Genomic DNA, 21,268 nt, shown 5'->3' with positions numbered 1-21,268 from the left:
CTGGGTGTTCCTGGTGCAGGGACCATGCTGTGCTGGGTGACACAGGTGCCTGGGTGTCCCCAGGGGACGGTGCCATGCAGGGTCCTGGGGTGCTGGTGCTGTGCCCGGTGCAGGGAACAGCGCAGTGCAGGGTGCCAGCACAGGGACCAAGGTGTCCCTCGTGCAGGGGACAGTGCCACGCTTATCTGTTCCCGTGGAGGGACCATGCTGTGCTCAGTGCCAGGTGTCCCCCAGTGTCCCCAGTGCAGGGGACAGTGCCATGCTGGGTGCCAGGAGTGCTGGTGCTGTGCCCGGGTGTCCCCGGTGCCAGGGGTGCCACGTTCTGCACCCAGGTGTCCCCTGACAGTGCCGTGGAAGGTGACAGGGGTGCCACTGCTGTGCCTGGGTGTCAGCGGTGCAGGGGACAGTGTCATGCCTGGGTGTCCCCGGTGCAGCGGACAGCGCCGTGCAGGGTGCCGGGGTACCCAGGCATCCCCGGTGCGGGGCCGCTGCCGTGCTCCGGTGTCCCCCCCGCTGTCCCCAGTGCAGCGGACAGCGCCGTGCAGGGTGCCAGGGGTGCCAGGGGTGCCCGGTGCGGGGGCCGCTGCCGTGCTCCGGTGTCCCCCGCTGTCCCCGGTGCGGGGGCCGGTGCCGGTCCCCGCGGGCTGGGAGGCCGGGGGGGGGGGGGGGTGTCCCCCCGGTGGCGCCGGGCTCCCCGCCGGCGGAAAGTGTGTCACTGGGGCACGAGGCGCTCCCCGGGCGTCACATGGGGGAGGCGGCGGCGCCGCGTGCGGCCCAGTGCGCAGCCGCGGCCGGTGCCGGGCGGGCGGCGGGGCGGGCGGCGGGCGCACAACGGCCCCGGGCGGGCGGCGGCGCGGCACGGCTCAGCGCGGCTCCCGCACCCCCCCGCAGACCCCCGCACCCCTGCAGCCCCAGGATGGCCGCCCCCGAGGCCGGTAGCACAGGTCAGTGCCCTGCAGGAACCGGGCACCGGGCTGGCGGCGGGCGGCTGCGACCGCGGGTCCGAGGGGTCCGGACAGCGGGATCGGGGCGGGGGGCGGCGGGGGGTCCTTCAGAGCGCGCCGGGCGGGATCCGCACCGGGACCGCAGCCCCGAGCGGAGCTGCTCCCCGCCGGGACGGGACGCGTGAGGATGCGGGGATGCGGCAACGGGAACGGAGCGGGGGGGGGGGGGCGTGGATGCACGGGGGCACCGGGAGCGTTTGGGACACCGGGAGCTGAAGGGCGGCAGCGGGGAGAGCTCCGGTCCGGGGGGATGGAGATCGCTACCGGTACCGGGGCAGTCCTGACGGCCGGTCCCACGGCGGGGAGCGCGGACCGGGATCGCCGCACCGGGACCGGCGGGGGACCGGACGGTCCGTGGGTGGCGGCGGCGGTACCACGCGTGTCGGGACGCCCCGCGCGGAGACGCGCACCGGGAGGAGGGGGGGGGGACGGAGGCGGTGTGTGTGTGTGTCCGTGTCCCCCCCCCCGGCACGTGTCCCCCTCCCCGCCGCTGCCACGTGCGGAGTTTGTTTTCCCCGCAGCCCCGCCCCGCCCCCCGCCCATTGGCCGCCTCATGACATCATCGCTGCCCCCTCCCTTTATGATGTCACACCCGGAAGCGGCGCCACCGCCTTTCGCGCTCGCCCTTTCCAACACGCACCCCCTTCGATGAGGAGGGGGCGGGATCTATCTCCTGGGGCAACGAGAAGGGGCGGGACCGCCGTGTCCGACCAATGGGAGGGCGCGGGAGGGGCTGGGACAAAGCGTGAAGGGGCGGGGCCGCGGGAGGCCACGTGCGGCTCAAGCACGTGGGGCAGCGGCGTGAGGCCGCCTGAGCTGCGGGGCAGATGATTTTTGGGGGGACGGGCGCCCCTGCTCCCTGGTGCAGCCCTCTCGGGGGGATCCCCCCACCCCAAAGCCCCGGGACCCCCCACTTTGGGGAGGTCCCGGGGCTTTGGGGTGGGGGGATCCCCCCAATATTTTAATGTCCCAGAAGCTGGGGGTCCCCAGGAGCTGCGAGTTTTGGGGGCGAGGGAGGTGGGGATGGCCCCAATTCGATTACCTGTTGTCTCGGTGACAAAAGGAGGAGGGGGAATGGTGACACACAGGGCAGTGGCACTGTGTGCGGCGAGAGAGACACATGGCCCCGGCGATCCCGTGTGTCCCCAGCATCACCCTCCCATGTGTCCCGGCCTTGAGGTCAGCCAGGAGCCGTGTCCCGGCGCTGCTGCCCCTGCCCCGCGCGTGGGACAGGGAGCGGGTGGGGGGGCACTGTGACCTCTGCCTGCTCCCCACTTTTGGGGGGGTTGCCCTACGCAGGGCTCCCCCAGCCTCTGCCGTTTGCAGCAAGGCTGCAGCCCCCTGACAGAAGGGGCTGCACTGGGACCCCCCTCGGTGCCACGCCGTGGGGCTCTGTTGGGATCTGTGGGGCCAGGAGCTGGGCTGCGCCGTGGGCGCGACTGCCGTGACCTCCCGGTTACACTTCCAGCGGGTTCACGGCCCGCACTCCTCCCACCGGCGCTTCCGGGGTGCCGTGCCTGTGTCCCCAGCCCGCACGCACCCTGGGCAACCTGCTTGTCCCTGTCCCACGTGGGGCCAGCACCCGTGGCAGCCGGCGGGCACGGTGCCTGACTCAGGGCGGCTGGCGCACGTGCAGCAGGACGCCCACGGGTCTGGATTGTTTCCCTGGGGACCCCCCCCCTCCCCCGTCCAGCTCGCCCAGGGCTGCGATCGCCTTCTGGGGGTCCCCCCTCATCCGGGGGGGGCAGCTGAGCCCAGCGCAGCTCAGTGCATGTGTGGCCCCGCTGCTCTGCCCGCAGGCGGTGTGATCAGCTACGTGGGCTCCAGCGGCGCCTCGCCCAACCGCACCAGCCCGGTTTCGCTCTGCAGCGACAGCTCCAACGGCAGCTCCCAGTCGGGCTCCCAGCCCTTCCCCACCTACTTTCCCCCGTCGCCCACTGGCTCCCTCCAGGACTCCCGCGCCTACGGTGGGGGCTCGCTGGCCCCCCGTGAGGACGGCTCCCCTTCATCCTCCTCCTCCTCGTCCTCCTCCTCCTCCTCCTCCTCCTCCTCGTACGCCTCCTCGGTGAACTTCCCCGGGGTGCAGCAGGTCCCCGTGGACGAGCGGCGCCGCAGCTCACCCAGCAAAGCCGGCAGCACCGTCACCAGTGAGTGGGGTGGGCGGGGGGGGGGCGGTCGGGTGGTCTCCACCCCCTCTGACCCCACAGTGGGCACCCCGGGACCCCGCTCACCCCCATCCCTCCGCAGAGCTGAACGGGATGGTGCTGCTCTGCAAGGTCTGTGGGGACGTCGCCTCCGGCTTCCACTACGGCGTCCACGCCTGCGAGGGCTGCAAGGTACCAGGGATGGGGCCGGGGGGGCGCAGAGCCCCTGCCGAAATGTGGGGGGCCCGAGTGACGCACCCCCCTGCCCCGCAGGGCTTCTTCCGCCGCAGCATCCAGCAGAACATCCAGTACAAGAAGTGCCTCAAGAACGAGAACTGCTCCATCATCCGCATCAACCGCAACCGCTGCCAGCAGTGCCGCTTCAAAAAGTGTTTGCTGGTCGGCATGTCCCGCGACGGTGAGCTCGCCCCGGCCCCCGACTCCGGGTCCCACCAGATCCGCGGGACCCCGCGTCCGGTGCTGTCCGTCCCCTCCGGGAGTGGGATCCGCCGTGCCCTGGGCTGAATGTCCCCTCCAGGGTCAGGTCCCCCTGCCTACCCTGGGTGCTGTCCCGACGTTCCCCGCCTTCCCCGTGCTGGGGGCTGTACATCCCCTCTGGGGGCGGGATCTCCCGTGCTGGGGGCTGTACATCCCCTCTGGGGGTGGGATCTCCCGTGCTGGGGGCTGTACATCCCCTCTGGGGGTGGGATCTCCCGTGCCGGGGGCTGTACGTCCCCTCTGGGGGCGGGATCTCCCGTGCTGGGGGCTGTACGTCCCCTCCAGGACCGGGTCCCCTCCAAGCCGGGGAGCGGAGGTGCAGCTACGCTCCCCGCAGCCCCGGACCCCATGGCGGCGGGCTGGGGGGACGCCGGCGGGTCTGTGCTGCCCAGTGACGCCAGTGTCCCCCCACAGCGGTGCGCTTCGGGCGCATCCCCAAGCGGGAGAAGCAGCGGATGCTGGCGGAGATGCAGAGCGCCATGAGCGGCGTGGGCAGCGTCCCGCCGGGGATGCCCGGCCCCGCCGAGGGTCCAGCACCGGGCGGGGGCCGCGCGCCGCCTCCCGGCCCCCTGCCGCTCGCCCCCCCCCGCCTGCTTCTCCCAGTTCCCCCAGCAGCTGACGCCCCCCCGCTCGCCCAGCCCGGGGGGGGCCACCGAGGACGTCATCGCGCAGGTGGCCAAGGCCCACAAGGAGATCTTCGTCTACGCGCACGACAAGCTGGGACCCCCCCCCGCCCTGCGAGAGCGGCCTCCTGCGCTGGGACGCGCCCCCCGCCTGGGCCCCCGGCCCCCCCGAGCCCCGGCTCTGCCCCCCCGCCTGCCCCGAGCCCCCGGCGCGGGGCTGCCCCTGGCCCCGCGGCACCAAGGACGTCCTGCCGGTGAGCGCCCGGGGGGCTCCCGCTCCCCCGGCCCCGGGTATTTTTAGCCGCTAATCGCGCTAATCGCCTTGGCCGTGCCGCGGCGGCGGGGCCACGGGGAGCCCCCCGGCGCCGGGCTGAGCCGTGCCGTCACCCGCAGGCCTGCCCCATGAACAGCCACCCGCCCGGCCGCAGCGGGCGCTCGGTGCAGGAGATCTGGGAGGATTTCTCCCTCAGCTTCACCCCGGCCGTCCGCGAGGTGGTCGAGTTCGCCAAGCACATTCCCGGCTTTCAGGCCCTCTCCCAGCACGACCAGGTCACCCTGCTGAAGGCCGGCACCTTCGAGGTACGTCCCCGGGGCGGCGAGGAGCTCTGCTGAGGGAGCGGTGCCGTGTGGCACAGCATGACGCCCCACGGCATCGCATGCCGCGCCATGGCGTTGCGTGGTGCCTCGTGGACTGGTGTGGAGCACCATGGCACGGCTGCCGTGCCCCACAGCCTAGCATGGAGCCCCATAGCACTGCACAGTGCCCCACGGCATGGAGCCCTGGCAAGGAGCACAGCGTTGCATGGTGCCCAGTGGCGTTGCATGGTAGCCCATGGCATTGTGCGGTAGCCCACGGTATTGCATGGTAGCCCACAGTGTTGCAGGATGGCCCCCAGCTTGGCACAGTGCCCCATGGACTGGCATGGAGCCCCATGGCATGGGCACAGTTCCCTATAGCATTGCATAGTGCCCCACGGCATGGCACGGTGCCCCATGGCATGGAGCCCTGGCAAGGAGCACATCATCGCGTGGTGCCCCACAGCATTGCATGGTACTCAGCGTTGCAGAATGCCCCACAGCATGGCACAGTGCCCCACGGCATTGCATGGTGCCCCACAGCGTTGCAGGGTGCCCCCGTCCCACTGACACCGCGTGTGCCGCAGGTGCTGATGGTTCGCTTCGCCTCGCTGTTCGACGTGAAGGAGCAGACGGTGACGTTCATGAGCCGGACGAAGTACAGCCTGGAGGAGCTGTGGGGCATGGGCATGGGCGACCTGCTCGGCTCCATGTTTGAGTTCAGTGAGAAGCTCAGCGCCCTCGACCTCACCGACGAGGAGCTGGGGCTCTTCACCGCCGTCGTCCTGGTCTCGGCAGGTGGGAGCCGGGGCGACGCGGGGGGTGCCGGGTTGGGGAGCGATCGCCACCCGCCCGCTGATGCCCCGTCCCCGCAGACCGCTCGGGCATGGAGGACACGGCGTCGGTGGAGCAGCTGCAGGAGACGCTGATCCGCGCGCTGCGCGCCCTCGTGCTGAAGACGCACCCGGCGGAGACGTCGCGTTTCACCAAGCTGCTGCTGAAGCTGCCGGACCTGCGCACCCTCAACAACCTCCACTCCGAGAAGCTGCTCTCCTTCCGCATCGACGCCCAGTAGGGCCCCATGGACCCCGGGGACCCCCCCGCACACCCACCGCCCCCTGTACATAGCACCGCGGGCTGGGGAGACGCACCCACACACGACCCCCCACGAGGGGCAGCACGAACCCCACGGCACCCGCCGGACTCCTGGGGGGGGGGGCTGCACCCCCCTGGGTGGGCACCAGGATACCAGGACCGCCCCCCCCCTCCCCCCCAATCCCACCCCAACTCGGGCACCAGCCCCACGGCTCCGCTGGCAGCACGGGGGGGGTTCCCCCGCCCCGGCCCCCCCACTCTGGCAGCCAGCGGTGGAAAGCAGAGGCCGGATCCAGCCGAGCTGTGTGGGTGGGTTTGGTTGGGTTTGGTTGTTTTTGTTTTTTTCATCATATATTTATTACATAAATATATAGTAAAATAGACCAGCAACAATTACCATAAAAATATCTTTCTTTAAAATCCTGACCAAAACACAAAAGGGTTTAAAATCGCACGTCACAGACTGTGATTGTCACGGAGCTCGGCGGCCCCCTGTCCCGCGCCCTACATTCAGCGACGCCGGCCGCAGCCCCCGCCGCCACTGCGGCACCATGCATAGTAGGGGGACCCCGCGCCGGGCTGTGCCGAGCCGTGCCGGGGCGTGCCAGGGCGTGCCGGCGGGGCTCGCCGCGGCCCCAAGCAGGGGCAGCTCCAGGAGCCATGAGGTATGTGCTTGGGGGGGACGGGGACGCGGGGACGGGGGGGGCGCGGGGACGGGGACGGCCCGGGGGAGGTGGCGAGGTGGGGGGCACCGGTTCTGCCGCCCCCACGGGCGAAGCCGGGGCCGATGCTGGACGTGCGACGGCGACGCAGACGGAGACGAGAGGGAGCGGCCCGGGGGGCACGAGGGGAGTGCGAGGGCGCGGCGGCCAGTGGGGCGGGGGCCAGGCTGCGCCCCCAGGATGAGCCACCGCACGGCTGCGGGGGTCACGTTCGCTGCTTAAGAGACAATCCTGCGACAGCTCTGCCCGGCCATGCCGCGCACGGGCATGCGGGCAGGCACGCACAGCATCACGCGGACTGTGCGGGGGGGACGCACGGGTGTCGCACGGCCATTGCGTGGCACCGGCACGGGCGCCGCACGACCGTTGCACCAGCGTTGCGCGGCGCGGCCGTCGCAGCGGCATCGCCCGGCATGGGCATCGCCCGGGTGCCGTGCGGCGGGGGCCGCAGCCCATGCCCGCAGCCCGAAGGCACGTGGTGAGGATGGCACACGCGGGGCAGGGCTGAGCGCGACCGCGGGCAGCGGGGGCCGGTGCTGCCGGGGGGGTAAACACCCAAACCCCACGTCCCGCCCCCCCCCGGCACGGGCATCGGTGTTTTCCGGCACCAGCTCCTATTGCACAACCCGCAGCCGGCACATGGTGCTCACCGGGGGCCGCGCCGGGCACCCGGGTGAGTTTAAGACATTTTGCACCAAGTGCGAAGCCGGCCCTGCCGTGAGGGGCCGGGGGCACCACAGGGCACCCCGTGTGCCACGGCCCCACCGCACCCCCCGACCCGGCTGCGGGGGGGGTCTGGCGTGGCCCCCAGACGCGACCCCCACGGTGGGGCAGCCGGGGTGTGGTGGGGGGGGCCCGGCCCGGACCCCTGTGCCCAGTGCGGGGGAAGCGTCTCGTGGTGGGATTTCTGCTTTTAAACGACCCGTAAAAAGATTTTTTTTTTTAATTACAAAAATTATATATTTTATATATATTTATATATATATATATTAGCTTAGGTGGGCCCCGGCAGGCTGCCGGCCGCCCCCTGGCCCGCGCCCCCCCCTCGGCCTCCGCCTGAGGTAAGAAAAAATTCACAAACCTAAACTGGGGGGGAAAAGGTGATAAACCATTCCCGGGTGCCCCCACTGCAGCCCTGTCCCCCGCCGAGCCGGGACCCCCGGCTCCCTCCCCCCGGGTCCCCCCTGGCCCCTGCTGTAGCCTGGCCCCCTCTGGCAGCAGGGGGGCAGTTGGGGGGTGCAGCCCCCCAAAGTGCTGCTGCCGGGGGGCTGGGGCAGTAGTGCAGTGGGGGCTGTGGGGAGTCCTGGGGGGGCACCTGCTGCCCCTCGCCCACCCCGCCGGCGCCTCCAGGGCCATTGCAACTCCTGACGGACACGACAAACAAACCCATGAGGACAAGGGGGGAAAAAAAAAAAAACCAAAACAAACAAACAAAACAAACAAAAAAAAAGGACAACGGAAAAGGGGGGGTGGGGGGGGCAGCCGCAGTGGATCCCCACGGCCCCCCTCCCCCGGCGTCCCGCAGCGCCCACCGTCCACCGGCGCTTGGCACAAAATCGTCTGCTCTCAGCCCAAAAAAGACAGAGAAAACCAAAGCCCCGACTCTGGCCCCAAATTTAGGGGGTGTGGGGGTGCCGTTGGGGGGGGGGCGCCACCCCAGCTGGGGCAGACCCAGAGGCCGGCAGGCAAGGGGGGGCCACCAGCCCTGCACCCCCATGGAGCTGGGGTCTCCCCTCACCGCCCGCGTGCCCTCCGCATCCCCTGCCCCGCTACGGGGGGGTCCTGGACCCCCCTCCAGCCCCTGCGCCGCTGCCCGGCCAAAAGTGCATGCGGCCGCGGCCCCCCCGGCCGGGCAGCCTCTCCCTGTGCAGCCCAGAGCCCCCTGCTCTCCTCTGCTCTTCCTCCTCCTCCTCCTCCTCTCTCCTTCCAAAGTGCAGTTAGTTTAATATTTTAGCCTCGCAGGGAGGGAAATAAATGCTTAAAAAATAATAATCTAAGAAGAGAAGGACAATAAAGGAAACGCTCGACCGTCGGGGCCCTTCCCTGTGCAAACAAACAAAATTCGTCAAGTCCTGGGGCGCGGGGCGAGGGGGGGGCGAGGGGGCCGCAGCGGGGCCCCCACCCTGGGCGCGGGACCCCCACCCTGGGCGCAGCATCCCCCCCCCGCCCCCCGCCCCTGGGGAGGGGGCAGGGATAAGAAAAAACGTGGCGGGTGAGGAGGGGGGGGTCAGAGCGGGGTGGGAGACGGGGGGGCAGCCCTACACCTCCTGGTCCTCGAAGACCTCGAGGAAGAGCGGGGGGAAGAGCTCGGTGGGACACTCCACCTTCATGTGCAGGAAGCGGCTGGCGTGGCAGGCGCCGATCATCCGCAGATCCGTCACCTTCATCAGCAGCTTGGGCCAGAAGTGGGGAATGTTGTGTTTGCGGTAGTTGATGTAGTGCTCGAAGGCCAGCAGGTACGTCTCCTGGCACTTCTCGATCTTCTCCACGCAGATCAGCCCCGTCCGGTCTGCGGGAACAGCGGTCGGGTGGCCGGCGGGGGGCGCGGGGGCTGCCACCCGTAAGGCCGTGCGCCCCAAGGCATGCGGGGTGTCGGGGCTGTCAGGGGGCCTGTCCCGCAGAATCCCCCCACCGTGAGGGCTGGCACCGGGGTGCCCACCCCTTGGCCCTCCCCAGGCCGCGGCACTGGGGATTCGGGTGCCCACCCCAGCACCCCCTCCAGCCTGGCACAGCTCCCCGGGGCTCTGGGCATTGGGGTGCCCACCTCGTTTCTCCCCCCACCCCACGCAGGCTGGCATGGCTCCCCCGAGCCCCAGGAACTGGGGTGTTCACCCCACATCCCCCCAGCACAGCCTGGCACGGCTCCCCAGGGGCATTTCAGTGCCCACCCTGGGAGCGCCCGGCCGTGCCCACCTCCGCGGGCTCACCGCATCAGGGTGCGCAGCCCCACGCACCCCCAGGATGCTGAGGACTCTCCCAAGCCCAGGCACCCTGGGGCACTGCAGCGCCCACCCCAAATCCCCCCGAAAGCCAGCGGGGCTGAGTTTCCCCAGGGTGCACAGCCCCATGCACCCCCGTGATGCTGGGGACTCTGGCATCGGGGTGCCCACTCATTCCCCCCCCAGCCCCGGGGGTGGCCGCCGCCGCCGCTACCTGAGGACATGAGCAGCACGGCCTGGAGCAGGGCCACCTCGGTGTCGTCCAGGTTGAAGGCAGAGAGGGACTTGCCCAGGTCAAAGATGGCATCGGAGACGACGCCGAGGCCGCCGTTCTTCAGCTGCTCGCGCTTGACGGCCATCTCCCCGCTGAGCGTCAGCGTCTCGCTCTCGGGGTCGTAGCGCACGGCCGCCCGCAGCGACATGATCTCCATGCAGCAGCCCTTCAGCAGGATGATCTGGTCTTCGCAAGGCAGCTGAGGGGGACACGCGTCAGCGGCGGCGGGGGGCTCGCTGCGGCCCCAGCCCCGCCAGCCCCCGCCGCGCCCCCCCCTTACCTCCGAAAACATGGGCAGTTTTTTGGCAAAGTCGACCACGCGGGTGATGGCCGGGGTGATGATTTTTGTAAACTCGCTGAACGCCTCCAGGTCGACTTTGTCCCCGTCAGGCATGGAGGCCATGGGCGACTGGCCGATGTCCTCGGGCTGCGGGGACAGACGGGGGGGTTGGGGGGCGTGGGGTGACCGTCTGCGTCCCCCTCCCCACCCCAGGGACCCCCATCGTGGTGGGGGGAACCGAGACAGAGCCCGGCACAGGGCAGCAGCCAGGAGAGGGAGCTGCGTGCCAGCGGCGTCCTGGGGCCAGGGCCGGGGCCACCGCGCAGGGCACAGCTGTCCCCTTCGGTCACCGCTCGCCCCCTAACCCTCCCGGGGGTGACAGGCTCAAGGACACCGGGTGATGTCCCACCCCCCCCGGTGCAGGGGCACTGTGAGCACTGCTGGCCATGCGTGCACCGAGCGTGCAGGTGCTCAGCTGCCACTGGCCGGGGCAGGGGTCCGGGGTGCTGGTGGGCTCCCCCCGACCCCCAGCCCCCTGCCCTCACCAGGAATTTCCGCTTCTGCTTCCAGTGGCTGCCCTGGGCGTTGGTGCTGCGGTGGGCTTCCGTCACCACGTGGATCAGCTCCCACTCCTCCGCGCTGGGGTTGGGGCGATGCTGCAGCGACTTGATCATCTCCTCCTTCCGCCGCCGCTCCCGGTTCTCCTCGATCAGCTTCCGCTTCGCTACCCGCTTCGAGTCGTCCAGCACCACTGCCGGGAGCCCCCCGCGTCAGCCGGGACCCCCCACGCCGGGCCGGCCAGCCCGACCCACGGCCGCGGCACGGCGCCCCACGCCGCCGCTGGCCGCGCCGGGACCCTGTGGCGGCAGTGGTGCCCCCCGCGCCCCCGCACTCACGGTCCATGGCCATGCCCACGGAGATGCACTTCTTGAAGCGGCAGAGCTGGCACTGGTTGCGCGTGATCTTGTCGATGACGCAGCAGCCATCGTACTTGCAGGAGTAGGTGGGGTGCAGGTTCTTCTGGATGGTCCGACGGAAAAATCCCTGGGGACGGTGTGGGGGACGGCGGTGAGCCCCGGTGAGCCCCCAGCCCGCCCCCCCGCCCGTCCCCACCCCCTCACCTTGCAGCCCTCGCAGGTGATGCAGCGGTAGTGGTAGCCGGTGGCTTTGTCCCCGCACACCACGCACTGCTCATCTTTGTCCAGGTAACTAGGGATGTACCCTGCGGGACGCCGCGCGTCACGCACCCCTCGCCGCGCCCCGTGCCGCGGCTTCCCCCTGCGGCAGCGCCCGCCTCCCCCCAGCCCTGCGCTGTTCCCCCGCAGCAGCCCCGGCACGGGAAGGGTTAAAGGCTGGGGGGGGCAGGGGGGCTGCCCGAGCCCCCCGCAGCAATAAAGCTCCCATTATCCGGCTGGGTGGCGGGGGGGCGTCGCTGTCCCCCCGGCACACAATGGCCCACTGTCCCTGCCATTGTCCGGGGTCCCCCAGCCTGGGGAGCAGCCCCCCCCCCCCCCCGACCTCACGGGGAAACTGAGGCACAGAGGCTCCGCGATGGGGGGGGTCCCCAGCACCCCAGGATCCCCTCGTCCACCCGGGACGGAGCCGACCCAGGCGTGCGGACCCCCGAGAGCCCCCCCCCCGGGTGCTGTATGTTGGGGAGCCCCACGTCCTCCCCCACCCCAGGGACGGGCTGGGAGCCGGACCCTGGGTGCCTCCACCGGCCCCTCCTCCCGCCCGCAGGATCCCGCCGGCGCGGCCGCTCCCCGCTGGGGAATGGGGCAGGGCTGGGGGGCAGCGCCCGCCCGCGCCCCCCTTATCTCCCACCCCAGGGTGCTGCCGGCCCCGATAGCGCCGGCCCGTGCCACGGCCAGGGAGGGGGACGAGCCCCCCACGGGGCTGTAGGGGTCCCGGCAGGGGCCGCGGGGTGCTGGGCGGGAGTGTGGGGTGCCCGGGGGTCTCCGGGTGCCCGGCAAGGGCGGGGGGGGTGCCCGTGGGACGCAGGCGGGACACGCGGGGCCTGCGGGAGCCAGGGGGGTGACGGGGGGCCCAGGGGACGCGGGGGCCGGGGGGCCGTACCTGACATGCTGCTCTTCACCAAACATTGGCTGCTCTTTCTCTTGCGCTTGCCATCCAGCCACCTGCGGGGGGGCAGGCTGGGACGGAGCCCCACGGCCCCCCACCAGCCCCCGCGGACCCCCGCAGCCCCCCGCAGCCCCCCACAGCCCCCCGTGGCCACCCACAGCCCCCATGGACAGGAGGTGGGCACCCCTCGCCCCGGAGGGTCCCGGGCAGGGGCGATGTCACGCGTGAGGTCCGGCTGGGGGGTGAGCCAGGACACGGACCCCCGGGTGCAGGGCGAGAGGGTGAGGCAGGGGCCCTAGGGACCCCCGACCCGGGACTCGGCATCGCCCGGGGGGGCTCAGGCGGGGCTGTGGGGAGGGAGGGAGGGGCAGGGAAGGGGGAGGGGGACGGGAAGGGAAAGGGTGGCGGGTGGGGGAGGGGAGGGGAAGGGAAGGGGTGGTGGGTGGAGGAGGGGCAGGGAAAGGGTGGGGGAGGGGCGGGTGGGGGAGGGGCTCATTTACAGTCAAAGACAAAATGTCCTTTTGGCTCAGCGGGGAAGTGACATCAGAGGGGCCCAGCCAATGGCGGGCGGCGGGGGTCCGCGCCTCGCCCGCACCGCACCGGCCCATTGGCGGAGGCGCTGGGCACGGGTGGGCCTGGGGGGCCCGAGGCCACGGGGACGGGCACCTGCGGCTGGGGGGGGGTCCCGGGCTCCAGCCCAAGGTGACCCCGGGGCAGGCGGCCCTCCCGAAATAGCCCCGGGACAGGGCGGCTGAGGGGCCTCGCAGGGAGGTGGCCAGGAGAGGCTCCCGCGGGGGGGGTCACGGACACGAGTGGGGGCCACGCAGGCGTGGGGACACATGGAGACACGTGGGGAACGGGGGTGCTGGGGATACCCAGGGCACGGGGACACGGCAGGCGCGGAGGCACGAGGGCACGGTGACGCGCAGGGCACGGGGACGTACACGAGCACGCAGGGACGCGTGGGGGGACATGGGGGGACACGGCACAGGGCCACGGGGGCTCACCGGGTGTCCTCTGGCTCCGACAGCGGGTCCAGGGTGCTGGGCTTCTGTTCCATTCACCGCAATTCCATCAAGGAGCGCTCAGCACCGACCGAGCGGGCTCCGCCACCGGTGCCACGCGCAGGGGGGCCACGGCGCGGGGTGGGGGGCTACGACGCGCACCCCATGGCGCCCGCCTCAGTGCTCAGCTCCGCACAGCATCCCGGGCCGGACCCTGCCAAAACAAACCGCGCCTGAGCCCGGACCCCCACGGGACCGCGCGCCGCGGTGCGGGGCCGGGCGGGAGCAGGCAGGGGGGGCCCGGAATGCATGGAGCGCGTGAGAGCACGCAGGGTGTGCAAGGCCGCGCGGAGCGTGCGACGGCGTGCAGAGTGCACGGGGCTGGGCGAGAGCACGAGGGACGTGCGAGAACACGTGGAGCGAGCGAGGGCTCGCAGGGTGCGTGCAACGGCGGGGGGGGGCTGGGCGAGAGCACGCGCGGGTGTGCAGGGCTGGGCGAGAGCGTGCGGGGCGTGCAAAAATGTGCACGGGCATGCAAGGCCGTGCAAGAGCATGCGAGAAGCGTGAGAGCGCGTGTGGGTGTGCAAGAGCGTGCAGGGAAGCACAGGCGCGTGCAGCGGCGGCAGCGGGTGCTGCACCCAGCTGTGGGGCAGGGCTGGGGGCACGCAGAGCAGCCCCCCTGGCCCAGGGGAGCCCCCGTGGGTGCGGCGCCCAGGCTGAGCCCCAATGCATTCGCCACACGTGTGACCCAGCCTGGCCGGGCGGGGAGAGACTTACGGGGCGGGGGGCGCCGGGGGGCCGGGGGGGTGCGGGCGATCCCTCCTCTGCGAGCTCTCCTGCGGCAAAGACACGGCACGGTGGGGCCGGGGCGGGGGGCAGCACGAGGGACACCCACCGACCCCCCCACCCGCAAACTCCCGTGACGGGGAAACCGAGGCACCACCCCGGCGGACCCCCCCTCAGGCTCCGCGTCCCCACGGGTGCCCAGCACCCACCCCGCACCCCAGCCGGACGGGGGGGGGGGTGGGCCCGCTTGCCAGCGCCCCCCCGTGAACCCCCGGCGACCCGTGGCGCGGGGGGGGGCGTGGGGGCCCCCGGCCCGCGCGGGGGGGCGCGGGGCTGTGCCGGGCGCCGTGCCCGGCCCTGGGGCTGCTCGCTCCGCGCGGGGCCGGGCAGAAAGTAGGTCACGTTTGTCTTGGCCGCGGCAGGAATTCCTCCGCCGGATTTAAAACGCAGCGGCCCAGGCGCGGCTGCGCCCGGACCCCCGCCCCCCCAGCACCCCCACGCCGTGGGGCACCCCCGGCCCGGCCCCCTGGCCCCCCTCCAGCCGGGGATGCCCGGGATGAGGAGGGCGCGGGATGCCGCACCCACGGGCGTCCGGCAGCACCCCACGCGGGGTGGGGGGGCGGGGGGGGGGGGCTGGGGGGGCCGAGCGCGCGTGCACGAGAGGCTTCGCGAGAGGGGTCCCCGCAGACCCTCCCCCCCCCCCCCACGCACGTGGTCCAGGGCGGGGGCCATCGCCTGCCTCTGCCTTTGCAGGGAAACCGCTGCCCGGCGGGGCACCCGCCACCCCCAAGCTCGGGGGGCGCAGGGCGGGGGCCGGGGCTCCTCACCGCAGCTCCCGGCCGCGCTTCGGGGCCGGCTGCACCTATAGAGGCGGCGCGGCCGGGGGCTGCAGCAAATGTTTGTTCCATATGGGAACAGCGCGCGGAGACTTCCAAGTATAGGCACTGGCAGGGCGCCAGGGCTGCGCGGCCCCCGCCGGGCACCGGCCCCCCCGCCGCCCCCCGCCCCCTCTTCCCCCCGGGGACCCCGCACACCAGCAGAGCCCCGACCCGCTCGGTGCACATGTGGGGTGCCCAAGCTGGCCGTGGGGCGCTCTGAAATCTGGCTGCCTCAGTTTCCCCGCTGGGGGCGGCCCGGCCAGCGAGCGGTGTCGAATTAGAGGGGCTTAGGGCTAAAGCCAGGGCTCAGCGCCGCTAAGTCGGGGCTCGCCCGCGCCGGCAAGCGTCCCCGACAGCCCCCGCCGACACCCCCGGGATCGCCGGCACCCACGGCGCCGCTCCAGGAACCCTCGCTCGAGGAATCCCGGGCGTGCTGTGGCGGCCCAGACAGGCAGGGCAGGCGGCTCTCCTCCTCGACACACATGCGATGAACGCAGTCAGGTCTCAGCCTCCCCTCTCACCGTGCCGCGTGGCACCACAACCCGTGTGTCCCCACCCTGCGGGACCAGGCACGGGGCTGTGTGGGAGCAGGCTGGCAGCCGGCGGGGGCTCCCCCACCCCGTGCCCCCTCCCCAGCCCAGCCCCACGCCCAGGGGAGCGTTTCTGCTGAGTCGGGTGGTTGCAGGCAACGGAAAACAACGTGGGGGCAAAGTCCGGGGCTGGGCCGGCGGCGGGAGCCACGTCGGTCCGCGGGGGACACCCAGCACCCCGCTCCCAGGGGGTGCCACCTCGGGGACCCTCTGGGACAGGGACCACAGCCCGGGGGACGCCCCTCTGCCAAGGCACCGGCCGCCCGGGCACAGCCCAACACGGGTGCCGGGTATCGCGAACGCCCCGCGGGGACGCCCGCCGGTGTCCCTGCCCCCCCGGGACAGATGGGCTCCGGGGGTCCCGGGCGCCCCCTCCCCCCGGCCAGCTGCCATCTGGGCTGAGGAGGTGAGGGCCTAAGCGCTTTAGCCAGGGTGCCAATTAGCGTGATTAGTGCGGGCGGGGGGCAGGGCGCCACGGGCAGACCCGCCAACACCACATGCGCCAGACGCCGGCACGCGACGCCCAGTTGTGCCGGCGGTGGCGGGCAGCGGGACGGCGGGCACCGGCGCAGCATCGCTCTGCCCCAGCCGGAGAAAGCCTGGCCGCGGCAGCTGGCAGGACCGCGCTGCGGGACGGCGGCCAGGCGCAGGGGCACCTGCCGTGGCACGGCTGGCAGCACCCGGCACGCGCCGGGGCCCACGTGTGCGGCTGCGCCCAGTGCCACACGCGCGTCCTTGCCCGCTGCCCCGTGCTTACCCTGCCGCTCTGCTGGTGCGTGTCACCCTACGGCCGGTGCCGTGAGGCGCCTGGCGTCGCGGGGTGCCCGGCGTCGCGGGGCACGCGTGGCGGCACGTGGTGGGGCCCGGCGTGCCGGGAGGCTGCAGGAATCCCCGGCATGCGCAGCAGCTGGGCAGCCCCAGCGCGAGGGATGCCATGGGCCTGACATCAGGGCAGCCCACCCCGTGCCACGTGGGACGCGCGCTGTGCCCCTTCCCCACGCACACGGGGTCTGAGCCGCGCTGAGGGATGGGATGGCGGAGCCCAGGCCCGCCAGCGTTCGGCCACTCGGCGAAGCCGCCACCCGAGCGAGGGCGGGCGGCCGCGGGGACGGTGACCTGCCCTGGCGCTGACCGGGCACCCGCGGCCGCCACGGCCTCACGCCTCTGACGGCTCCCGGATCGCCACTGCGGGGACCTTGCGCCGTGACCTCGACCCCCGTCCGGCCCCGCAGCCACCGCCAACCCCACGGGATTCCTGGTGCCGTTAAGCCCAACCGAGGCTGCGCCGGCCGCTCCTTCCCGCGACACCCGAGCACGCGACCAGGACGAGGTGGCCGCCCCAGCTCCGCTGCCCTCACCCTGCTCGGCCGTGCCTCGGTTTCCCCATCCCACCGGCGCGGAGCTGCTCGGCAGACGACGCAGCCGGATCCCTGGGCCCCTGCTCCTCCTGTCCCACAAAGGACACCCGATGGGGACCCCCGGGCGCCTGGCGTGTGCCGAGTGCGCGCGGTCTCAGCCGGGCAAGCGGGCGCGCACCCCGAGCCCCGCGGGGTGCCCCCGGCCCGGTGAGGCTGTGCCGGGACGCCGGGGAGCTATTCTCAGCGCTTGGCACGGGGACGGGGCCGTTTCTAAATCGGGGGCTCACCCGGTTCACGTGCACCAGGGCCTGGTGGCGGAGCGAGGGGGTGCTCCTGGGTTCCACCTCCCACTCGGGAAGGGGACACGGGGAAGGGGGGATGGTCCCTGCAATGTCCCCATAGCCGCCTGACCCCGGGGGTCCGCAGTGCCGGGGTGAGGGGGGGCACCCCCGTACGCCACCGCCTCGGGATGGGGGGGTCTCAGCCCAGCTGCCCCCCTCCCCCATCCAGCCTGAGTGGGGCCTCGGGCGTCCGGCCCGCGCCCGCCCTCGTCTTCACCGCATCCCCCCCCCGCTGCTCCCCCCACCAGCCTGGAAGGGGACCCAGGCGTCCGGCCCCGCCCCCGCGCACCGGCGGCTGCGCGGGGTCCGGCAGGGCCGGAGGCGGTGGGGGGCTGGGACCCTCGGGGTGTGTGCGAGCTCGGACCCCCGGGGGGAGGGTGCGGGCTGACACCCTTGGGTGGGGGGGATGCGGGCTGGGACCCCCGGCCGGGCCCCGCCGGGAAGCGCACGGCGAGATGGCGAGCGACGGAGGGGGGGGGGCGCTTCCTGGAGCCCCCCAGGAGGGGACGAGCGTGGGGGGGGCCCCAGGGGTGCGCGGCCGCTCAGCGCCCGGACCGGGCCGCCCCCTCCGTGCTGCCCCGGACCCCCACCCACCACTGCCACGCGAAGGTCACGGCCGCGGCCGGGCGGCGGGCATCAGGCACAGACCCCCGCGCGGGACCTCCCCCCACGCCGGACCGCGAGCATTGGGGGGGGCGGGAGGGGGCACACGCAGCCCACGGCAGCCCCGGTGGGGGGGGGGGAGCGCCGCGCCCCCACCCTGCGCCAAGACCCCCGAGGCGGGGGAGCCCCCCCCCCTCCCCAAACCGGTTCCACCGGGGCCTGCCCGCGCCCCACGGCGGCCCCCTCGCCCCGCCCTGCCGGAGCCCCCGGGGGTCCCCGGTGCCGGCGGGGGTCAGGTGGGGTGAGCCCCCGGCCCCCCCGCGGCTGAAGGTCGGAGCGGGGCCGCCGCCGAGCCGGAGGCCCGGGCAGGGCCGTCCGGTCCCGGGGTGACCTTGGCCGCGCTGCCTCAGTTTCCCCGCACCGTGGGGTGGGGGGGGGACGACACGCACCGGACCCCGGCCGGGGCCGCAGCCCGCGCCCCGCCCGCGGCACCGGGACCGCCGCACTCCGGGCAGGATCCGGCCCCCCCACTCCGGGGTTGGGGTGGGGGGACGCGGCGGCCTGGGCCCCCCTCCCCACGCGGGACCACGGGGCGGAGTGGGGAGAGGAGCCCCCGCCCCGCCCCGCCCCGCTCGGCGCGGGCAACCCCGGGGTGCGGGGCCGGAGCCCCCCCTCCCCCAGCACTGGGGACGCCCCCCGCTGCTCCCGCCCCAGCCGGGAGCGGCCGAACCGCCCCCCCCCCCAGCCCCCCCTCCCGCGCTCTGCTCCCGGCGCAGAAAAATATAATAAAAAAAATAAAAAAAAAAATAAAAAAAAAATCGCAGGCATTCCTGCCGCCGCTGCCAGGAGCGGGAGCGGGCGGGGACGGCCACGGGGCACGGCCACGGCCCCCCCCTCCCCGTGACACGGCCCCGGCCTGCCCACGGCACGGCCCCGCACCCGTCACCGCAGAGCCACGCCACGGCCCGGGCCCACGGGCCCCCGCCGCGCCACGCCACGGCCACGCAGCCGCCGCGGGGGCCACGGGGGGAGCTCCCCGCCGTCCTTCCGCCCTCCCCCCTCAGCCGTGGCGTGGCGGGCGGGGGGCAGCGGCCGTGCCCCGTGGGCAGCCCCGCGCTGCAGCGGCGGGGGGGCGCGGGCCCCTCCCGGCCCCACGGGGGACGCGCTCCCGCCCCACGCCAAACGCCCGGATTTTTTTTTCTTTTTTTTTTGTTTTTTTTCTCCGCCTCCCCCCAATAAAAATATTTACCCGTGTTTTTCCTCCCGGTGCGCGCTCAGGCCGGGCCCCCCCCGCCCCGACCCCCCCGCCCCGTTCACCCTCCCCGCGTTACACGCACCGAACTGCGGCCGGGCTCAGCCCGGGGGGGGCCGCGGCCGGCGGTCCGGCACCGGGCGGGGGCGCGGGGGCGGCGGGGCCCGCTCGGGCCGTACCTGGGCGGCGGCGGCGGGCGCGGAGCGGGGCGCGGAGCGGAGCGGGGCGCAGCGGCGGCGGCGGCGGCGACCGACGGCTGCTGGCTCCGCCCCCGGCCCCGCCGCCCGCCCGCCCGCCCGCTCCGCCGCGGCCGCAGCCCCCTCCGCCGGCAGCAGCCGCTCCCTGCACCCGCCGCGCCCGCCCCGCGGACCCCCGCGTGGGGACCCACGGGGGAGCGACGGACACGGGAGGTGGGGGGCGGTGGCCGCGTCCGAGTGGAGACGGTGCGCGTGGGGAGCCCGGGACGGTGACAGCGGGCACCGGGGACAGCGCCCACGGGGATGGGGTCGGTACCCGAGGGGGGCTGGGGGCGGTGCCAGAGGGTCAGGGATGTCACCCGTGGGGACGGTGCCCACAGGGGTGCCGTGACAGTGACAACGGGGGCTGGGGACACTCCGCACGGGGTTTGGGAATAGGACCTAAGTGGGGCTGGGGGCAGCGCCCACAGAGGCTCAGGGGTGACACCCGTGGGGACGGTGCCCATAGGAACGGGGGACGGTGCCCACGGGGGTGCCGTGACAAGTGACAACCACTGCCCACGGGATTTGGGGACAGGACGTAAGTGGGGCTGGGCACGGTGCCCACAGAGGCCCGGGGATGACACCCGTGGAGACGGTGCCCACAGGAACTGGAGATGGCACCCACAGAGGCCCAGGGACAACGCCCGTGGCAGGGTGGACACGGTGCCCGAGGGGGTGCAGTGGCAGTGACAATGGGGACCGGGGACACTGCCCACGGGGTTTGGGGATGGGACACCAGTGGGGCTGGGGACGCTGCCCACGGGGTTTGGGGATGGGACACCAGTGGGGCTGGGGACGCTGCCCACAGAGGCTCAGGGACGATGACTGTGGTGGGGTGGGGTGCCCACAGGGACCGGGGACGACACCCACGGCAAGTGGGGACGGTGCCCACGGGGCAGGGGCCAGCTCCGCACCTCGGGGTACCCAGCCCGGCCCCGGGCAGGACCCAGCCCCACGGAGCACCCACGCGCGGGTGGGCCCTGCGCTGCTGGGGGGTTACGGGGCAGGGATCCGCCGTGGGGCTGAGGGTGCCGGCGCGCAGGGCGGGCGCTGGGGGGAGGGGGGGGGGGGCTGGGAAGGGCGCTGGTGCTCCCCCCCCACGCAGCCCCCCTACCCGCCCGTCCCACCCCACCGCCTTCCCAGCAGCCCCTGCTTCCCCCCCGCCCCCCGGACTACACATCCCATCATGCCCAGGTTTAAAGGGCCGCTGCCCCCCCCCCCCCCATTGCCCTGTGTCCCCCCCCCCCACCGCCGTGTCACTCCCACGGCCGTGTGCCTCCCCCCGCCCCGTGTCCCCCCCTCCCTGGGCTGCACAGGCGGTGGCACCCAGGGGACGAGGGGGATGGGTGTCCCCAGGGGATGGAGGTCTCTGCGGAGGGGGGCACCCAGGGGACGGGGTCCCCAGGGGATGGGGGTCCCCGTGGCACGGCGGTGCCCACAGCAGACCCCCAGGGCTAGGGACAGTGACAGCCTGGGCTGCCGGCGGGCGCCCCGCGTCCGTGGCCCCATGGTCCCCACGGCCCCGCTTGTCCCCCGCTCCCCGTGCTGCCCCCGGTCCCCACGGTCCCCCACTCCCTGTGCCGCCCCCGGTCCTCGCTGCCCCCACGGCCCCCCGGACCCCCCTGGTCCCACGGTCCCCTTGGCCCTCCCACCCCCCGCAGGACCCCAAGCCCCCCCGTCCCCACGGGTGGCGGTGGCCGGGGTGCCAGCGTGGCGGCCCCCCCGCCGCGGCCCCCGCCTGTGCCGTACACTTTATCCTCGGCAAACACGGCGCGGCTGCGGCCGCCCCCCCCGGGACGCGTCGCCCGCGATAAGGCTGGGGCTCAGCTCGCCGCCCCCGGCCCGCTGGCCTCGGCCACCTCAGCGCGACGCCGCGCCCCCAGACCCCCCCGCCCGCGGCCAGCCGGCGCCCCCCGTCCCGCGGGGAAACTGAGGCAGGGCTGGGGTTCGCCGCAAACCCCCCGGCGCGCGGGCGGGCGC

General features: G+C 73.5%; 2 protein-coding genes across 6 annotated transcripts; one reads left to right on the top strand and one right to left on the bottom strand.

Annotated features, from left to right (window-relative positions):
• Positions 1 to 797: 797 nt before the first annotated feature.
• Positions 798 to 6,333, top strand: NR1D1 (nuclear receptor subfamily 1 group D member 1). The gene is given in 10 exon segments (XM_086766980.1): positions 798 to 944; positions 2,804 to 3,151; positions 3,252 to 3,340; positions 3,422 to 3,566; positions 4,061 to 4,227; positions 4,229 to 4,381; positions 4,383 to 4,523; positions 4,663 to 4,848; positions 5,433 to 5,643; positions 5,721 to 6,333. Coding segments are annotated over 10 exon segments (1,668 nt in total). The 5' UTR covers positions 798 to 916; the 3' UTR covers positions 5,921 to 6,333.
• THRA (thyroid hormone receptor alpha) lies at positions 6,334 to 19,299 on the bottom strand. Of its 5 annotated transcripts, none has more exons than XM_086766990.1 (11): positions 19,229 to 19,299; positions 14,019 to 14,077; positions 13,245 to 13,455; positions 12,232 to 12,293; positions 11,277 to 11,377; positions 11,052 to 11,199; positions 10,701 to 10,906; positions 10,156 to 10,302; positions 9,816 to 10,074; positions 8,987 to 9,171; positions 6,334 to 8,026 (listed from the first exon to the last, which is right to left on the bottom strand). In XM_086766990.1, the coding sequence occupies exons 3-11, from the start codon at positions 13,295 to 13,297 to the stop codon at positions 7,736 to 7,738; spliced, it is 1,452 nt and encodes a 483-aa protein (XP_086623116.1). In that variant the 5' UTR covers positions 13,298 to 13,455; positions 14,019 to 14,077; positions 19,229 to 19,299; the 3' UTR covers positions 6,334 to 7,735. The 5 variants fall into 5 exon arrangements, with proteins under 5 accessions (XP_086623116.1, XP_086623117.1, XP_086623118.1 ...); XM_086766991.1 differs by lacking the exon at positions 19,229 to 19,299 and adding an exon at positions 19,135 to 19,210; XM_086766993.1 differs by lacking the exon at positions 6,334 to 8,026 and adding an exon at positions 8,587 to 8,705.
• Positions 19,300 to 21,268: the final 1,969 nt, after the last annotated feature.

Source organism: Chlamydotis macqueenii, chromosome 25, assembly GCF_036417535.1.
Source record: "Chlamydotis macqueenii isolate bChlMac1 chromosome 25, bChlMac1.mat, whole genome shotgun sequence".
Classification (NCBI taxonomy): domain Eukaryota; kingdom Metazoa; phylum Chordata; class Aves; order Otidiformes; family Otididae; genus Chlamydotis; species Chlamydotis macqueenii.
The sequence above is the reverse complement of the archived record's forward strand: the minus strand, read 5'-3'. Positions and strand labels throughout refer to the sequence as shown.